The 16,584-nt window shown below is 71.3% G+C and overlaps 4 protein-coding genes across 4 annotated transcripts; 1 reads left to right on the top strand and 3 right to left on the bottom strand.

Moving 5' to 3' along the window:
* Positions 1-116: 116 nt before the first annotated feature.
* Positions 117-3,973, bottom strand: MPND (MPN domain containing). The gene is given in 14 exon segments (XM_039566412.1): positions 117-426; positions 505-597; positions 812-901; positions 1,020-1,090; positions 1,170-1,338; positions 1,415-1,491; positions 1,565-1,637; positions 1,757-1,853; positions 1,926-2,010; positions 2,080-2,242; positions 2,319-2,549; positions 2,797-2,895; positions 2,897-3,024; positions 3,936-3,973. Coding segments are annotated over 14 exon segments (1,470 nt in total). The 5' UTR covers positions 3,943-3,973; the 3' UTR covers positions 117-339.
* A 992-nt stretch (positions 3,974-4,965) lies between these two features.
* Positions 4,966-9,604, bottom strand: FSD1 (fibronectin type III and SPRY domain containing 1). Its single transcript, XM_039566410.1, is given in 15 exon segments — positions 4,966-5,254; positions 5,334-5,422; positions 5,693-5,944; positions 6,099-6,178; positions 6,255-6,414; positions 6,492-6,590; positions 6,713-6,922; positions 7,303-7,321; positions 7,323-7,425; positions 7,663-7,685; positions 8,352-8,453; positions 8,524-8,541; positions 8,543-8,656; positions 8,730-8,840; positions 9,533-9,604. Coding segments are annotated over 15 exon segments (1,494 nt in total). The 5' UTR covers positions 9,542-9,604; the 3' UTR covers positions 4,966-5,149.
* Positions 9,605-10,188: 584 nt separating this feature from the next.
* Positions 10,189-12,670, top strand: LOC120411409. The gene is made up of 6 exons (XM_039565981.1): positions 10,189-10,438; positions 11,007-11,371; positions 11,546-11,569; positions 11,678-11,770; positions 12,039-12,278; positions 12,654-12,670. The coding sequence occupies exons 2-6, from the start codon at positions 11,119-11,121 to the stop codon at positions 12,668-12,670; spliced, it is 627 nt and encodes a 208-aa protein (XP_039421915.1). The 5' UTR covers positions 10,189-10,438; positions 11,007-11,118.
* Positions 12,671-12,871: 201 nt separating this feature from the next.
* Positions 12,872-15,141, bottom strand: SHD (Src homology 2 domain containing transforming protein D). Its single transcript, XM_039566260.1, is given in 7 exon segments — positions 12,872-13,001; positions 13,003-13,117; positions 13,524-13,585; positions 13,587-13,644; positions 14,180-14,318; positions 14,700-14,912; positions 14,989-15,141. Coding segments are annotated over 7 exon segments (792 nt in total). The 5' UTR covers positions 15,122-15,141; the 3' UTR covers positions 12,872-12,929.
* Positions 15,142-16,584: the final 1,443 nt, after the last annotated feature.

Genomic DNA, 16,584 nt, shown 5'->3' with positions numbered 1-16,584 from the left:
CCCTGTGCCAGGGCCTGCCCACCCTCCCAGGGAGGGATTTCCTCACACATCCCCTTAGTCCGGGCCGTGGCAGGATGTCCCCAAGCCAGCGTGTCCCCAGCCAGCGGAGCCGCCTGTCAGGAACTGCTCTTTAATCAAACTACCACTTCCACAAACCACTGACCCAGAGACTGCCCCACCAGCACGGCCGCCCTCGGGGCAGGGCGGGGCCGGCGGGGGTCGCGGCGCCCTCGGGAGCTCCGGGAGCTGCCCCGCGCCGGGGTCCGGGTGAGCCCCGGGGCTGCCGAGCCCGCCCGGGCTGCGGGAGGCACCTGGTCCGAGTCGAGGGGCCTCACGCCCTCACCCGCTGAGCTTGAGGAGGCTGAAGATCTGCTCCAGGAAGTGGGTGAAGCTCTGGTCTTTGGGGGTGCGGGAGGCCAGGGAGCCCTGGGGGGAAACCCCAGTTAATTCCAGCACAGGGAACTGGTGCCCCGCCAAATCCCTCCCCCACCCAGCCCTTCCCACCTTCAGCTTGTCCAGGTAGGTCTGATCCTGACTCCACAGCTCCTGGAACTTCACCAGGTCGGGGGCCCCCTTATAGAACTCCACCAGCAGCGTCTGGGGGGCACAGAGGGGCTGCAGGCCCTGGGGGTGCCCCAAAGCCAGGCAGGGGGACCCCAAACCTGCGGCACCGAGACTTGGGTGGCCCTGGGGGGCTGGAGAAGGGACTGTCCCCATCACCGGGGCTAAGGGCAGGACAGGGATGAGTGGTGGGGGCCCAGCCTGCCCCCAATGGGCACCAGGGGTTTTGGGGCCCCCACTCCGCTCTCACCATCTCCTGCACGACATCATTGGTGAGGAACCCGTCCTGGATATAGGTCACCTCCACATCCATGGGGATGCCGTAGTCGTTGGGCCGTTGCTGGGGGATGGGGGAGCCAGGGAGGGGTCACTCCACAGCTCTGGGACCTGACACCACCCTGAGGGGCACCTGAGGGTGCTGGGCGGGGGCACCCGACCCCAAATCCTCCCCCGCTTACCTCCGGCGGCGGCATCACCCAGAAGGGCGCGATTTTGGACTCCACGCCGGGGTTGCCGGGGTAGAAGGGCCCTGTGGGGACAGAGGGGGCTGGCACAGGGGGGTGACAGCAGCCGCAGCCCCCTGGGAGCCCCGGGCCTCAGGCACGTACCGCAGATGAGCCCCAGGCAGGGCTGGAAGCCGTTGCCGCTGCCCTGCAGCTTGAGCTGATAATCCATCTGCGCGTCGATGTCGTGCAGGGACGGTAGCGCGGGCCCGAAAGGGTGGCTGTGGTACCACCCCACCAGCGACAGCCCCCGCAGGAACAGGCTCTGGCAGATCTGGGGGGGCACAAACCGTGGGGTCCAGGCCCCCCAGAGCCCCCTGCCTGCCCCCGAGGCTGGATCAGCCCCTCACCTCCTCCTCCACAGCGCCAGCGGCTTCGGCGTCTCCCAGGCGGGTCCGGCACGGGAAGGCCCGGAGCACCGTCAGCACTGCGAGGACACAGGGCTGGGTGACCCCCCCAGCCCACGGCAGAGCCACCCCCACCCCCCAAACCCCACCTACACTGGGTGTTGGTGTCCCACCGCCCCCCCAGGTACCCCACCACTTCGCTCCGTGTCAGGTGGCTGTGGAAATCCTAAAGGAAAAGGTTCAAATCGATGGTTTAGCCCAAAAACGGTGACACAAGGGACACCCCGCTCGCTGCAGGCGTCCCCAGTGCCACCAGCGATGTGCCAGCCTGGGGAGGGAACACACCAGGAGCAGGAGGACGTTGCTGGAGATGGCCACGTTGAAGGGCTGGAATTTGTTGATGGCGGCAAAGGACGTCACCTCCACCAGGGTCTGGGGGTTCCTGGAAGAGGCACAGCCCCGCTGCCACCGCTGCCTCGGCCCTGCTGCGCCCCGGGGTCCCCGTGTCCCCTACCTGGCCGAGTCGCGGGTACCCAGGGTGCAGGAGCGGACGGGCACCCGGGGTTTCATCTCCAGCCTTTTCCCTGCACTGCCGACATCTGCCAAGGACAAGGTCCCGTCACCGCGGCCGGGCTGCCCGGACCCCCGGGACCTCCACGGCGGCTCACCCATCCCCGCCGGCTCCGCCAGGCTCTTGCCCTGCTGCTTCTTGCTCCTCTCCTCCGGCTTTTTGGGAGCCGCCGCCTCCGGCACAGGCACCCGACCCTCTCTCGTCGCCTCCTCCTCCTCCTCCTCGGGCAGCTCCTCCTCCTCGCCCTCGCTGGCCAAGCTCTGCGGGCAGACGGGGCTGGCACCCACCTCGCCCCCCCACCCCGGGGGTGCCAGGGGGAGCTGACCCCGGTCCCACCTCCTCGGGGGGTGGCACGTTGGGCTGGTGCTTGCGCAGCCACGCAGCCTTGTACTGGTCCAGCTTCTGGCCCTTGTAGCGCACGGACGCCCAGCCGCAGCCCGACTTCTTGGCGGGGTTCACCAGGCGCTTGCAGTGCGTGGCCCAGGCGCTCGGCGAGTTGAACACTTGCCCCGTCTCCTGCCACGTGATCGTCCCGTCCGAGCCCAGGTCCCCCACGAACTTCTTGCCCTGGGGACAACGGTGGGAGTCACGTCCCCCTGTCCCCATCACTTCTCCCTCGGCTCCATCACCGTCCCATATTCCCCGTCTGTGTCCCTTGTCCCCATCCCACATCCCCTGTCCTCATCCTGTGTCCCCTGTTTCCCGTCCCTTTCCCTGTCCCACGTCTCCTGCCCCATCTCTGTTCCCTGTCCCCATCCCTGCTCCCTGTCCCCGTCCCCTCTCCCCTGTCCCCATGCCGTGTCCCCAGGCTCACCAGGTAGTAGATGGACAGGACGCCTCTGCCCGGCTCCAGGAGCCCGTCTCGGAGCAGGACCCGCAGGGTGATGCCTCTACGGGTGAGAACGGCCCCCCGGGGCCCCCCCCGCCGCCTTGGCCCCGCTCCCGACCTCCGGCTCGGCCTCCGCCTCGTCCAGCCCCGGCTCCAGCTCGTCCTCGTCCTCCTCCAGACACTCGTCCCCGCCGGGGGAGGGGGCCGCCAGCGCTGCGGGGGGGGGGGGACACCGTGTGGCAGCACCCCGGCTGTCCCCCCAGAGCACCCTTGGGTCCTCCTCCATAGTTTCTGCGTGCGGGTGGGGACACGGGGACAGGGACGCGCAGGGACGTGGGGACAGGAAGAGGTGGACATGGGGACACAAACACGGAGGGGACACAAGGACATGGAGGAGGTGGACACAGGGACAGGAGGACTCGGGGATGGGAGAGGGGGGCACTGACGGGGGGAGATGGGGGTGAGGACACAGGAGCACGACAGTGAAGGACGGCGGGCACGGGGACACGGGGACACGGCCGGTGGACACAGGAACGGGCTGAGGGACAGGGGGACGTGGGAACACAGCTGAGGGACACGGCTGGGGAACACGAGCACATGGGGACATGGGGACATGGCCCGGGGACACGGGGCTGAGTGTCCCCCGGCCCAGCAGGGCCCCAGAGCCCGCTCTGAGCCCAGAGGGCTGCGGGGCGCCAGGGGTGACACACGACAGGTCCCCGGGGGGAGGGGTGTCCCCGCCCCGGCCCCGCTCCGCTCCTGCCCCAGGGGTGTCCCGGGATGTCCCGGGATGTCCCGGGATGTCCCCACCGCGGTCCCGCGGACGCGGGCTCGGGCAGGTGCACGCGCGTGCCCCGGGTGTGCGCGGGGGGGGGGGGGGGGGGGTGTGACCGGTGCGTGTCCCCGGCCGGGGCGCGTGCCCGTGCGCGCGTGCCCGGTTCCCGGCGCGCTCCCGATGAGTGTCCGGTACCGGGTGCCCGGTGCGTGCCCGGTGCGCGTGTGCCCGGTGCGTGCCCGGTACGCGCGATCCCGGTGCGTGCCCGGTGCCCGGTACGCGCCCGATCCCCGGTTCCAGTTCCCGGTTCCTGGTTCCCGGAGCCCGGAGCGCCCCCGCCCCCCGGTACCTGCCATGCTCCGCTCCCGCCGCTCCCGCCGCTCCCGCCTCCCCCCGGTGCGCGCGCGGCGGCGGCGGCGGCGACACGTGATGGGGCGGCCCCGGGCGCCCCGCCCCGCCCGGGGGGGCGAGGGGACACCGGCACCGGCGGGGAGGGACAGCCCCGCACCTGCCGCACCGGGCGGGGGCGGGGACGCCGGGACTCAGCCCCGCAGCGCGACACGGACCCCCCCGCCCGGCGGGACCCCCGCCCGCCGCCTTTCGCCCCGGGGAGGGGGACGGGAGACACCGGCAGCGGGAGTGGGGACCGGAGCCTGCTCGGGGGGCAGCGCCGCACCTGCCGCGTCGGGAGGGGGGCACACGGGGCTCAGCCCCCGCACCGGGGACCCCCCCGGCCCGGCCGGGACACCCGCCCGCCGCCCTTCGCCCCGGCCGGGCGGGGCCTGGTGCCGGGAACTGCGGGCGGCTTCCTGCGCGGCGGGGCGGAGATGGAGCGGCCGGTGCCGCTGCCCCGGGGGAGCCGGCCCCGGGCCCGGCACTGCTACGAGGGCTTCGTGGACAAGCGGGGGGCCGCGGGATCGGGTGGGCGGCACCGCCGGGACCGACACCAGCACGCTCCAGCACCAACACCTGGGACTCCCCGGGACCGAGCGCTGAGAGCGACCCTCGGGTACCCAGGACCGATTCCCGGGACTGCTCCTGGTGCTCTCAGGCACTGTCTTTCCCCAACTCCCCGTGTCCCCTCTGCTTCCCGGGGCCACCGGGTGTGTTCCCTGCAGAGGCCAGTGCTGCTTCCCTGTTCCCGGTGCCAGCACTTTGTGCCAGCAGCCAGTGGGGCCCCCTCATCCTCAGGGAAAGCTGTCCCCAGGGTCCCCTGGCCTGGGGTGCCAGGGTGACACCGGGGAGTGGGGAACACTCTCATACTTGGGGGGGCACTGTGAATGAAGGACCCTGTGCCCACCCGGCCCCTCCCTGCTCCTGGCGCCGTGGGGGTGTCACAGGGACCCCAAATTCCCCCTGTCCCCCCATCCACGGCCACGTCACACCTACATCCCAATTTATTCTCCAGGCCAGAAGCAGCTCTCGGTGCTGGGGGCAACGAGCCCCGGCGACACGGGGGGCACGGAGTGGGGGGGCTGTGGGCAGCCCCGGGGGTGGCAGAGCCCTGCAGGGCAGTGTGGGGGTGTCTGGGGGGCAGGGGGTACATTCAGTGCTGTGCCTGGCTCAGGGCAGGCTGGAGCTGCTGGCGGTGCTGTTCCGCTTCTGGAGGCACCGCACGGCGCTGGGCACCTGCAGGCCTGACGTCACCTGGAAGCTGCCACACCACACCTGGGGACACAGGGGGGGCTCAGAGGGCTGAACACCCCGCTGGCAGCCCCCAGGAGCCCCCAGCCCTGCCCCCCCTTACCATGAAAGCCGGCAGCACCGGCTGCGAGAACTTGGCCTTGAAGGTGTGGAGCAGCTGCTTAGTCCGGGCATTGTAGAAGGACAGGAAACCTGTGGGGATGGGGGCACAGGTGGGCACGGGGCAGGCAGACCCTCTGCACAGTGCCCGTGGTCATGGCAATGACGCCATGGTGGTGACAATGGTGGTGACAATGCCCACGGAGGTGGCAATGGCCATGGAGGCGGCAATGCCCACGGAGGTGGCAACGCCCATGGAGGTGGCAACGCCCACGGAGGTGGCAACGCCCATGGAGGTGGCAATGGCCATGGAGGTGGCAATGGCCATGGAGGTGCCAATCCCCAGCCCCAGCCCAGCCGCACCTTCATGGAAGTTGCAGTGGACGCCGATGCAGTCGGGCACGGGCACGTCGAGCGCCTTGGCCTTGTTGTTGTGCTTGGCGCTGAAGCTGACCTGCAGCCAGTTGTTGAGGTGCAGGCACCAGGACGCCGAGGTCTTGCCCAGCTGGTCGAACTTGCCCAGGCTGCGGTACGCCACGCCCACGCCGAAGGCTTTGCTGTCTCGGTCGTACCGCACCTCCCAGTAGTGCTCGTCCCCGTCGATCAGGGTGTCCCCTGCGGCACGGCCACGGCTCTGCCCGGGCACCCACGGCGTGCCCTGTCCTGTCCCCGCCCCGCCAGGCCCCTCGGGGTGCCCCCCTGCGTCACCCCCTGGGCCCTGTCCCCGCTGTGTCCCCCCTCACCCACAGCCCCGGGTGCCCCCTCTCACCCAGCACCGTGTAGGACTCGGCGGTGAATCGGTCGCGGCCCCCGCGGCCCAGGGACATCCTCTTGGGCGACTGCACCACCCTGGCACAGGGGGACACCGGCAGGGTTGGCATTGCCAGGGCCAGGGGCCGCACGGGGGGTACAGGGGTGGCGTTACCTGGCAGGGGAGTTGGCAGGGGAGGCCGTCCTGCCCTTGCCGTCCTTCTCGCGGGCCTTGACGTCCTGCACCTTCCCGCCCGTGGCGTCCCACTCCACGCTCAGCTCCTCCACCCGCAGGTTCTGGTGGCACGTGCTGGCGTCCAGCCGGAACATGAACGCTGGGGACGGCCCCTGTCAGCCCGTGCCCGGGGGTGGCACAGGGGGACACGGGCACCTGCCACACCCCCGGACCCACCTTTGGTCTCCAAAGTGACCGGCTCGGAGAACTCGCCCGCCACGGCCTTGTTACACGCCCGCACCCGGAAATTCATGTACTTCATGTCAAACTTCAGCCCTGGGGGCACAGCGGGGGCACAGCGTGGGGCACAAGGAGGGCACTGCCACCCCCGTGTTCCCTACAGAGCCTGGGACAGCCCTGGTGCCCGCCTGGGGCCTGTTTTGCCCCCGTGCCCTCACCAGTGAGGGTGTACTCGGTGCCCTTGATGCCCTCGATGACCATCCAGGGCTGGTCCTCCTTGGCACGGGGCGGCCCCTCAAAGTTGGTCCTGCGATACTCCAGCACGTAGTGGTCGATCTTGCTGTCCTCGTCGGGCATCCTCCAGGCCAGGGTCACACAGTTATCGGCCACCAGCGACTCCGCCAGGTCGATCTCGGGGGCGCTGGGCACTGCCCGCAGGAGCAGCCGTGCCAGTGTCCCCCCTCCCTGCCACACAGGGGGTCCCCAGCACTCCCGGCCACCCCCAGGGCTCCCCCAGACCCCACGGGCTCAGCAAGTCACAGACCTTGGGCAGGGCACCCGCGGGACCCCTGGGGACCCATCCACGGCATCCAGAGACCCCCAGCACGGTCCCCACTGCCCCCCTGGGCACAGCACCACGACCCCTCATCCCTCCATGCCTGGCACCTTCCCGCCCCTCGGGAAAGGCACCCCAGGGTACCCCGGCCCGGCGCGGCCGCAGCTCCTCGCCCATCCCGCGTCGCCCCACGCCGGTGCCCGGCTGGCCCTGCCCTGCCCTGCCCCCGTGTCCCCGCTGCCCTGGCAGTACCTGGCAGGAAGGCGAGGGCCCTGCAGCAGGCGCCGCTCCTGGGCGAAATCCACCATCAGGTGGCTCATGTTGTCGCTCACCTTGGCCTTGAGCGACAGGCGGAAGGCGGGAGCCATCGTCACACTGTGCCAGGACAGGGAGAGGGCTCAGCGGGGCCGAGCACCACCCCACCCTGCGTGGCCCTGGGGAGGGCGGGCACAGCCACGCCAGCAGCCACAGGGCCACCCCAGCACCTTTGGACCGCCCCAGCACCCCCGGGACCACCCCTGTGGGGCCCTGGCTGGAAGGAGGAGGCAGAGGAGGAGGAAGAGGAGGAGGAGGATGGGGGGTTAGTGGGGTGGGGGCTCGGGGGGGCCGTACCTATCCTTGATCTGTTTGGCCGCCTTGTGAGCGCAGAGGGAAAGAGGAGGAGAAAAGCAGCAGTGAGGCAGCAGAGCCGGGCACAGGGGGCACATGCGGGACCCCCGCACTGGAGAGTGACCTGTACCAGCTGTGGCACCCAGCAGGACAGCATCCCTGCATCCCAGAGCATCCCAGAGCATCCCTGCATCCCAGAGCATCCCACAGCATCCCTGCATCCCAGAGCATCCCAGAGCATCCCATAGCATCCCACAGCATCCCTGCATCCCAGAGCATCCCAGAGCATCCCATAGCATCCCACAGCATCCCTGCATCCCAGAGCATCCCACAGCATCCCTGCACGCCACATTGTTACCCCTGGCACAGCATCCCTGCATTCCCACAGTTCCCCATCCCAGAGCATCCCTGTATCCCACAGCACCCTGCACCCCCCGGCACAGCATCTCCTGTGCCCACCAGTGCCCCCCGTGTCCCTTTGTCTCAGGGAAAGGGGGCACCGGGGTCACTCCGGGTGTCCGCGCTCCCACCCAGCCCCACAGCAGGCACAGCCAGCCCCGCGCGGCCCCGGCGCACAGAGAAAAGGGGGTGCCCGGCCCAGAGCGGCATCGAGCGGGTGGCAAGGGGGGGTCAGGACACCCCCGGCGTGGGGACAGCCAGGCAGGGCCACCCCCGGCACCACGGGGACCCACCTGGGAGAAGTCGTGGTGGTTGGCCGTGCCCAGGGCCTGGTTGGCCGCCTCCAGCAGCTCCTCCGAGCTCTCCAGGGCCTTGGAGCACGCCACGAGCTGGGCCTGGCGAGGGAGGGCAGAGGGGCAGCGCTGGGCGGGGGTCCCGGGGCCGGGGGCTCCGGGGGGGGCTCACCTGCAGCTCGTAGGTGCGGGCTGGCGCGCTCCTGCTTGATCTTCATCACCATGTCCTCCTTGAGCTCGTCCAGCAGCGCGTACAGCGACTGGAACTCGGCCTCCAGGTCCTCCTGCGCCCGCACCGAGTTGGCCTGGGCACAACGCCGGGGCCTCAGCGGGGGCCACCCCAGCAGGGACCCCGGGGGAGGGCGGGGGGGCCGGTACCTCCACGTTCTGGATCATCTGCTTGAGGGAGTAGATGAAGTTCTGGATCTCCTCATTCTTCACGGCGAGGGTGGTGATGATCTTGCGCAGAGACTCCTGCCCGGCGCCCTGCACCGGCCGTCAGCACCTGCGGCCCCGGGCCCCCCGGGCCCCCCGGGCCCCCCAGGCCCGTCCCCGCTGGGCCAGGCCGTGCCAGGCCGTGCCAGGCGCCGCAGGACCCGGCCGGGCTGCCCAGCATGGCGGGGCCGATGACTTGGCAAGTGTGAGTGCGAGTGTGCCAGTCCTGAGCCCCTGCACCCCTCCCCTACCCTCCTTCCCTCCGGTGCCACCCTTAACCCCTGCAGGCCCCCATCCTCCACACCTGCGCCCCCCATCCCTCCTTCTCCATCCCTCTGCTCCTCCTTCCTCCATCCGCTCTTCCTCCATCCCTCCTTCATCCCTTCCTCCTTCCTTCCTTCCTTCCTCCCTCCCTCCTTCCCATCCCTCTATCCCCACTTCCCCCATCCCTCCTGCCTCTGTCCCTCTTCCATCCATCCATTCATCCCCACTTCCTCCATCACTCCTTCCTCCATCCCTCCGGCCCTTCCTCCTTCATCCCTCCTTCTTCATCCCTCCCTCCTCCCTCCCTCCACCCGTCCATCCCCTCTCCCTCCATCCCTCCCTCTCCATCCCTCCCTCCACCCTCCTCACTCCATCCTCCATCCCCCCCGCCTCCATCGCTCCATCCCCTCTTCCCCCACCCGCCCCGTTCCTCCTCCTGCCCGCCGTGCCCTCCCCGCTCCCGGGGGGTTCGGGCCGTACCTGTCGCCCATTCCGGGCCGGCCCCGCCGCCGTTCGGCCCCGCCGACACCAACAAAGGGGGAGCGGCGCCCCCGCCCCGCCCCGGCCCCGCCCCGGCCCCGCCCCGCCCCGGCCCGCCCAATGGGGAGCGCGGCCCGGGGGCCGTGACCCCGCGCCCCGCCCCGCGGGATGCCGGGAGTTGTAGTCGGGAGGGGGGGCTGCGACCCTCGGGGTTGGGGAGCGCCGGGCCAGGGCTGGGGCGAGGGGAAGGGGGGGGGACATTGTCACCCTCGGGGGAAGGGGTGGGGACACTGCCGCACTGCGGGGGGGCCTCCCAGTCCGGGATCCCCCGTCCTCTCTGCGTGGCCACGCTGGGTCACACAGCCCGCTCGGGGGGCAGGAGGGGTCCCCCTGCTCCAGGGGGATCAGAGGAAGTCCCCAGGGGGCTCTTCCCCAGGCTGGAGTGGATCCAGGGTCAAGGTGGGGCCTGAGGAGGTGCTGTCACCTGCCCTAGCTCTGGATGCTGTCCCACATCCCTGTCCCCATCCCTGTCCTCATCCCTGTCCCCATCCCTGTCCTCATCCCGGTCCCCAATCTCATCACTGTCCCCCTTCCACTCCCCTTCCCCATCCCGATGTGTGTCCCCATCCCTGCCCAAATCCCCATCCCTAAGCCCCCACCCACATCCCCATCTCTGCCCCCGCTCAGGTCCCCTCTGTGTTCCTGTCACCCTCCCCTGTATCACAGGGGCCGGAAGCCACGGTGTCACAGTGAGCTGGCCCGGGAGGCTTCGGGGACAGCGGCGCTTTGGGGACAGGGACAGCATCGGGACTGGGACCCCTTGGGGACACAGCCCCTCGGAGGGGGCAGCTGAGCTGGCCCCGGAGGGGAGATGTGGGGGCTCGGGGTCCTCATCCCCCTCCTTGGAGGTGAGTGGGGGACAGGGCTGGCTGGGGGGACAGAGGGGACAGTGCCTGGGACCCTGTGGCTGTGCTGTGGGGCTGGGGACAGGCCACCCGGGGGACACTGGGGGGGACACGGGGCTCAGGCTGGCCCCTGTGTGACAACAGGGGTGAGGGGCTGCTGGGGACATCTGTCCTGAGGGGGAGACCAGAGAGGGGCTGGGGACACAGAGGGAGGGGCAGACACGGGGACAGAGGCGGGGGATGGAGCTGGGTGACCCGGCTGTGGCGGGGGGACAGGAGGGAGCAGGTGGGGATGGATGGGGGGACATGGGGAGGGGACAGGAGGGGGGGCAGACAGCGTGAGTGGGGACAGGAAAGTGATGGCGTGGGGGGACAGGAAAGGGACAAGTGACAGGCGGTGGGGGACAGGAAGGTGACAGCAGTGAGGGGAACAGGATGGGGCGTGTGGTCAGAGGCAGCGGTGACAGGCAGCGAGCCTGGAGTGTCCCTGCACCCCCACCCCACGGGGGACCCGGGGGACCGGCCGGGGCTGGGGTGCCATCCCCCCCTGACCCCGGGGCTGTCCCCACAGCGAGCGCCCTGCGGGTGATCCAGGCGCCGGGCGAGGCACAGGTGACAGCAGGTGACGCGGTGGCCCTGCGGTGCCAGGTGGAGGAGGCCGAGAGCGGGGCCCTGCTGGCGGGATGGAGTGGGTGAGGGACGGGGGGCTCGGGGTGCTCTGTGCCACCCGCCTGGACTTTGTCACCCCCCTGCCCCTGTCCCCCTGCTCCGCCCACGCCCCCGGGGTCCAGCTGGCCTGGCACCCCCCCCGGGCCACCCTCAGCCTCCCGCAGGTGCAGGGCAACGACAGCGGGCGCTACCTGTGCCGGGTGACCCTCGAGATCCCCCGCTACGGCACCGCCACCGGCAACGGCACCGAGCTCAGCGTCACCCCCGGTACCGGCGGGTGGCACCGCGGGGAGGGGGGGAGGTGGCATCGCCGAGGGGCTTGTGGGGTCACCGACAGGGTGGATGGGGTCCCTTGGAGGAGATTCCTTGGCGGGTTTGGGGTGGCCACGGTGAGGAGAGGCAGGCACAGGGACATCTCTGACTGCTTTCCCCTCACGGCAGCAGCTGTTGGAGGACATCAGGCAGGTAACTGTGGCTGTCCACGCTGTCCCCGCTGTCCCCGCTGTCCCTCCACCGGGGGGGTGTGTCCGGTGTCCCCGGTGCCAGGGTGACCGCGGCTGGCTGTGCTTGCAGCGCTGCTCTGGGGGCTCGTGGGGGGCCTGGGGGGCCCTGCCCTTCTCCTGGGGATGGCCCTGCTCGGCTACCGCTGCTGTCACAGGAGCTCAGGTAACCCTGGCCCCAAACATCCCCTCCCCAAACACCGTTTCCAAGTTCCCCTCCCCAAATGCCTCCTCCCAAAATACCCCGTCCTCCTCTGCCTCTCCCAAATACCCCTCACCCTCCTCTCCTCACACCCTCCCCCACCCCAAAATTCCCCCGTGCCCAAGCCTCCCCTGCTCGTCCCCCCTCCGCCGTCCCCTACCTCAGGCACCCCGCGTGTTCCCCGAGGGTCCTGGCGGACAGAGGTGACCCCCAACAGCCGCTGCACCCCCAGACACGCCCATCTACATGAACGTGATGTTCCGAGCGCGGGACCCCACGAAGCTGCCGCCGCCCCCCAAGCTGAAGCACAACCTGTACCAGCAGGAGCTGCGGCGGGCACAGGGGCCCACCCCCGCCCCCCCGGCCCTGAGGGTGCCCCGTGGTGCCTCACACCCTCCCCCGCTCTGCCCTTCCTCAGGAAACCCCCAAAAAGGTGTTTGGCAGCATCCTGTCACCCGGCTCAGCGTCCTCTGTGCCCGCCCGCGCCATCCTGTGCCCCCCCCCGGCCACCGCGCGTGGGCAGCTCGTGGTCACTGTGCCGGGGGGGCCAGCGGCTCCTGGGACCCCCCATTCTGGGGAAGCCACTCTGTTGTCCCCTGGCTTCATTCCACGGTGGCACCCCGGTGCAGGAGGGGCTGTGCTGGGGGGTGGGAAGCCAGGACCCCCGCGGGGGGCAGCGCCACCAGCCCCTCACCACGCGTGTGACCCCGGGCAGTGCCGCCCTGTGTTGTGCCCATGGTGGGGGGCTCATCTTGACTCCCCCCCCCCCATCTTGGGGATCTGGACGGTGGCGAGATCAGGGTGGCACAGCGGTGGCAGCGCCACCACCTTGTCCCGCCTTCCCCAGGGGCACCCCAGAATTGAGCGCCGAGAGGCACCAGAGGCGCCCATTCCTGTCCCCATTTCAGTTCCCTATCTCTGTCCCCATGCCTGTCCAAACCCCAATCCCCAACCCCCCTGTCCCCATCCCCATCTCTGCCCAAAACCTTCTCCCCAAATTCCACCCCCCCCCGCCATTACCCGTCCCCAAATCCCCGCGGAGGCACCAGAGCGTCACCACCCCGATGTGAGCCGGCGGCTTTAATGGGGCGCGGGGCGGGGGGCGCGGCCGGGGGTCCCGGGCTCACAGGGGCTGCACGGCCACGGGGTAGAGCAGGGACAGGTGGCGGGCACCGCGCACGGGCAGCGCCCGGGCCCGTGTAGTGCCCCACGGCCGCCGGCACGGACGGGAAGGCGGCCCCGGCCCGGCCCAGGGTGAAGTGCTGCTCCCGGGTCCGCGTCAGCTTCACGTGCACGAAACCCCCGCTGCTCCTGCGGGACGGACGGGAAATGAGGCACGGGAGCGGGGAGGGATGGGGATGGAGGCTGGGACAGGGAGGTGGACAAGGACGGGGATGGGGGACGCCACGTGGAGCAGGGGATGGGGATGGGAATAGGGATGAGAACTGGGATGGGGATTGTGGCACGGACGCAGACAGGAGTGGGGAGGAGGACGGGGATGGGGACCTCATCCAGAGCAGGGGCAGGGGGTGGCACTACCCCAGCCAAGGGATCCTGGGTCACCTCCAGCCTGTCCCCACGTGCCAGCACTTCCCCACAGATGCTGGGGCACCCAAACACGCCAGCACCCGGATACAACCCCACACTCGCAGCCTGGCCCCCGGATGTCCCCCATGGCAGGGTGACCCCGGGGCTGTGCCCGTGTCCCCACGCTCACCTGAGGGACAGGGAGTAGTCGTCGGGGCTGGTCTCGCAGTCCCGCACCAGGAAGCTGCCCTCGGCGGCACAGCGCCAGCAGCGTCTCGGCGCCCGCCCGCCCAATGGGGCCGTGGTACCACCTGGGCAGGGCGGGGTCACTCGGGCACCCCCTGTGCCACAGGGGACCCTCCCGGCCACTCGGACCTGTCAGCAACAGGGGGCACCCCCTGTGGCTTGGGACCCACCCACGCCCCACAGGGAGCCGGTTGTGCCATGGGGCACCTTCACACCATGGAGACACTCAGGGCATTGGGACCCAACGGAGTCAGAGGGGCAACCACACCATGGGCACCCAAACATCCAGTGGGGCACCCAACCACACTATGGGGCACCCAAACATCCTATGGGGCACCCAAGCACATCATGGGGACCCTCCCATGCCACGGACACTCCTCACCCCATGAGGACCCTCTATTCCATGGGCACCCTCCACTTCGTGGGCACCCATCCGTGCCACGAGCACCCTCCACACTCTGGGGGCCCAACCACGCCGCAGGACACCCTTGACCCCACAAGGACCCCCCATGAGGGACCTCTTCCCCCAGAGCTTTGCCCCCATGCCATGCTGTGTGAGCGGGATGCTGATACCACCCCGTGGGAGCCCCCCAGACTCACGCCTGCTTCTCCAGGGGCAGCGAGGTGTCCACGCGCCTGGGGCTGGGGGGACAGCCCGGCCTGGGGCCGCCGGGGGGCCGGGGGGACCGCGGCAGCTGCCGGGACAGGCTGGGGGAGCGCTCGGGGCTCTCAAACTGCACTGCGGGGACAAAGGGGGTGTCACCCCCCCTGCCTGCTGCTGGGGGCTCCTCTCAGTGCCACACCACAGAGGAGCGTCCCAGTGGTGGCTCTGCCCAGTGGTGTCCCATTACTGGGGCCAGGAGTGGTCTGGGGTGGTGCCCATAGGGGCCAAGGGGTGTTGGGGTCCCAGGGGTGAGAGCCATGGGCACGGGGGGACACGAGGGGGGACCCCAGGGCACTGGGGGATGCTGAGGTCCAGGATGGATACCCATGGAAGCTGTGGGATGCAGGGTTGGGGGACCCCGGGGTGGTCCCCACGGGCACTGGAGGATGCTGGCAGCCGGGAGTGGCACCCATGGGAGCTGTGGGACCCCGAGGCGGCACCCGGGGACGCCGTCACCTGCGAACGCCCGTGAGATGTGATCCTTCTTCCACTCCCAGGGCTGGTCGTACTCGTCGGCCGGGCGCTCGTCGTCGCGGGGGAGGCGGCTCTCGCGGGCCGGGGCCCCCCCCGGGCCGTCCCCGGCCGTGTCCCACTCCTCCGAGGGGGTGTCGTAGAGCTGGGGACCCCGGCGCGGCCGCATCCGCCGGCCCTCGCCCTGCCGCGGGCACCCTGGGGACGGGGACGGGGCGGTGGGAGGCGCCCGGGACCCCCGCGGGGGTGCCGGGGTGCCCGGGGTGTCACCCACCTGTGGCCTCCTCGTCGCAGCCGCCCTCGGGCGCCGGGTCCTGCTCCCCCTCGAAGGGCTCCGAGTACTCGCTCTCACCTGGGCCCTGCGGGGGGGGCTCCGGGTGGGACGGGACCCCCGCTGCCCCCGGCATCTCCCCGGTCCCTGGGTGCCCTCCCGGGACCCTTCGGGCTCCCACATCCCCGACACGGGTGTCCTCAGCCCCGGCCCCACTCCCGCCCACTTGGTCCCTTTGTCCCCCAACCCCTCTCCCCTTCCCCCTCTCCCAGTGACTCCACCATCCCCAGCCGCCCCCAGTTCCCTCTCCCAGTGACCCCAGGTCGTCCCTGGGTGTCCCACTGCCCCCACGACCCCTTGGCTCTCCCCGGCTCCCCGTCCCCGGTCTCCCGGTCCTTATTCCCGGTCCCCACCCCGTTCCCCATCGCCCCGCATCCCCTCTGGTCCCCAGACCCCCCCCCACACCTTCCTCCGCCGCCCCGCTCGCACCTCCGCGACCCCCCCCGCTCCTCCCGGTGCCGCTCCCGGTGCCACCGGTGCCCCCCGCTTCCCTTCCCCAGCCCCCCCCGCGCTGCCCCACGGCACCCCCCGGTCCCTCCGCCGCCCTCCCCGCTCCTGGCGCTTGGCTCCGGCTCCTGCCCGGTGCCCCCGGTCCCCCCCCCGGTGCCCTCCCGGTGCCCCCCGCCCGTACCTGCTGCAGGCGGCGGGGGCCGCCCCCCGGCCCCGCGCCCCCCACCCGCACGAGGCGGTGGCGCGGGGAGGCGGCGGGGCCGCGGAGGGCAGCGCCGGGGGCGGCGGCGGGGGGGCCCCCGGGGCTGCCGGGGCCGCTGTAGTCGGGCTGGGGCGGGCGCGGGGGGGAGCGCCGGGCCCCCCGGCCCAGGTACTCCCGGAGCCACTTGGCCATGGCGGGGAGCGGCACCGGGACCGCCGGGACCCAGCGGCTCCGGGACCCGCCGGGACCCCCCCGCCGCCGCCGCCGCCGCCGCCGCCGCCGGAGCCGCTTGTGTCGCCGCCGCGCGCGGCGCGGACCGGAGCCCCCGAAACCCCCCCGCGCCCGCCTCGCCGGGGGCACCGGCACTGGGGGGCGAGGCCACCGAGGGGACACCGGCACGCACAGCGAGGGTGACACGGCGAGACCCCGAGGGGAGCCCCGGGAGGGGACGGCTCATCCCCCCCGAGTGGCGGGGGGCACCGGGACCCCCAAGTGACACCGGGGCGGCCCCTCCCGTGTGACAGGGGGACAAGAGGGGTCACCGGGACCCTGAGACCCCGGCGATGGGACCCCCCCACAGGCTCCTCGGGGCTGCCCCTGGGGGCTGGAGGGGTGCAGGGGTTTGGGGGAACAAGGAGCCCCCCCAGCTCTGCCACCCACCCCCGGGGAGCTCGTTCTGGGGGGCACGGGGGGCTCTGTTCCTCCTGTGCCCGGGGTTTGGGGGTGCTCAGACACCACACTGGGGGCAGGAGGTTGGGAGCCCCCCCAGCCCTGCCCCGAGTCCCCTCCTGGTATTGTCTGTCCCCAGAACAAAGGTCCCTCTCCAGGGTTCCTCTCCGGAGTCCCACCTGGTGCCAGGAGGTGGTGACAGCTGGGGGTGGGAGGCC

This window comes from Corvus cornix, chromosome 28, assembly GCF_000738735.6.
Source record: "Corvus cornix cornix isolate S_Up_H32 chromosome 28, ASM73873v5, whole genome shotgun sequence".
In the NCBI taxonomy this organism is placed as follows: domain Eukaryota; kingdom Metazoa; phylum Chordata; class Aves; order Passeriformes; family Corvidae; genus Corvus; species Corvus cornix.
Note: the sequence above shows the minus strand (reverse complement) of the source record. Positions and strands in the feature narration are given on the sequence as shown.

Coding starts and splice junctions, on each gene's coding strand:
- LOC120411409 (XM_039565981.1), top strand. CDS start 11,119: ATGGAGTGGGTGAGGGACGGGGGGCTCGGGGTGCTCTGTGCCACCCGC. Junction 11,372..11,545: donor CGAGCTCAGCGTCACCCCCG/GTACCGGCGGGT, acceptor CCCTCACGGCAG/CAGCTGTTGGAGGACATCAG. Junction 11,570..11,677: donor TGTTGGAGGACATCAGGCAG/GTAACTGTGGCT, acceptor CTGTGCTTGCAG/CGCTGCTCTGGGGGCTCGTG.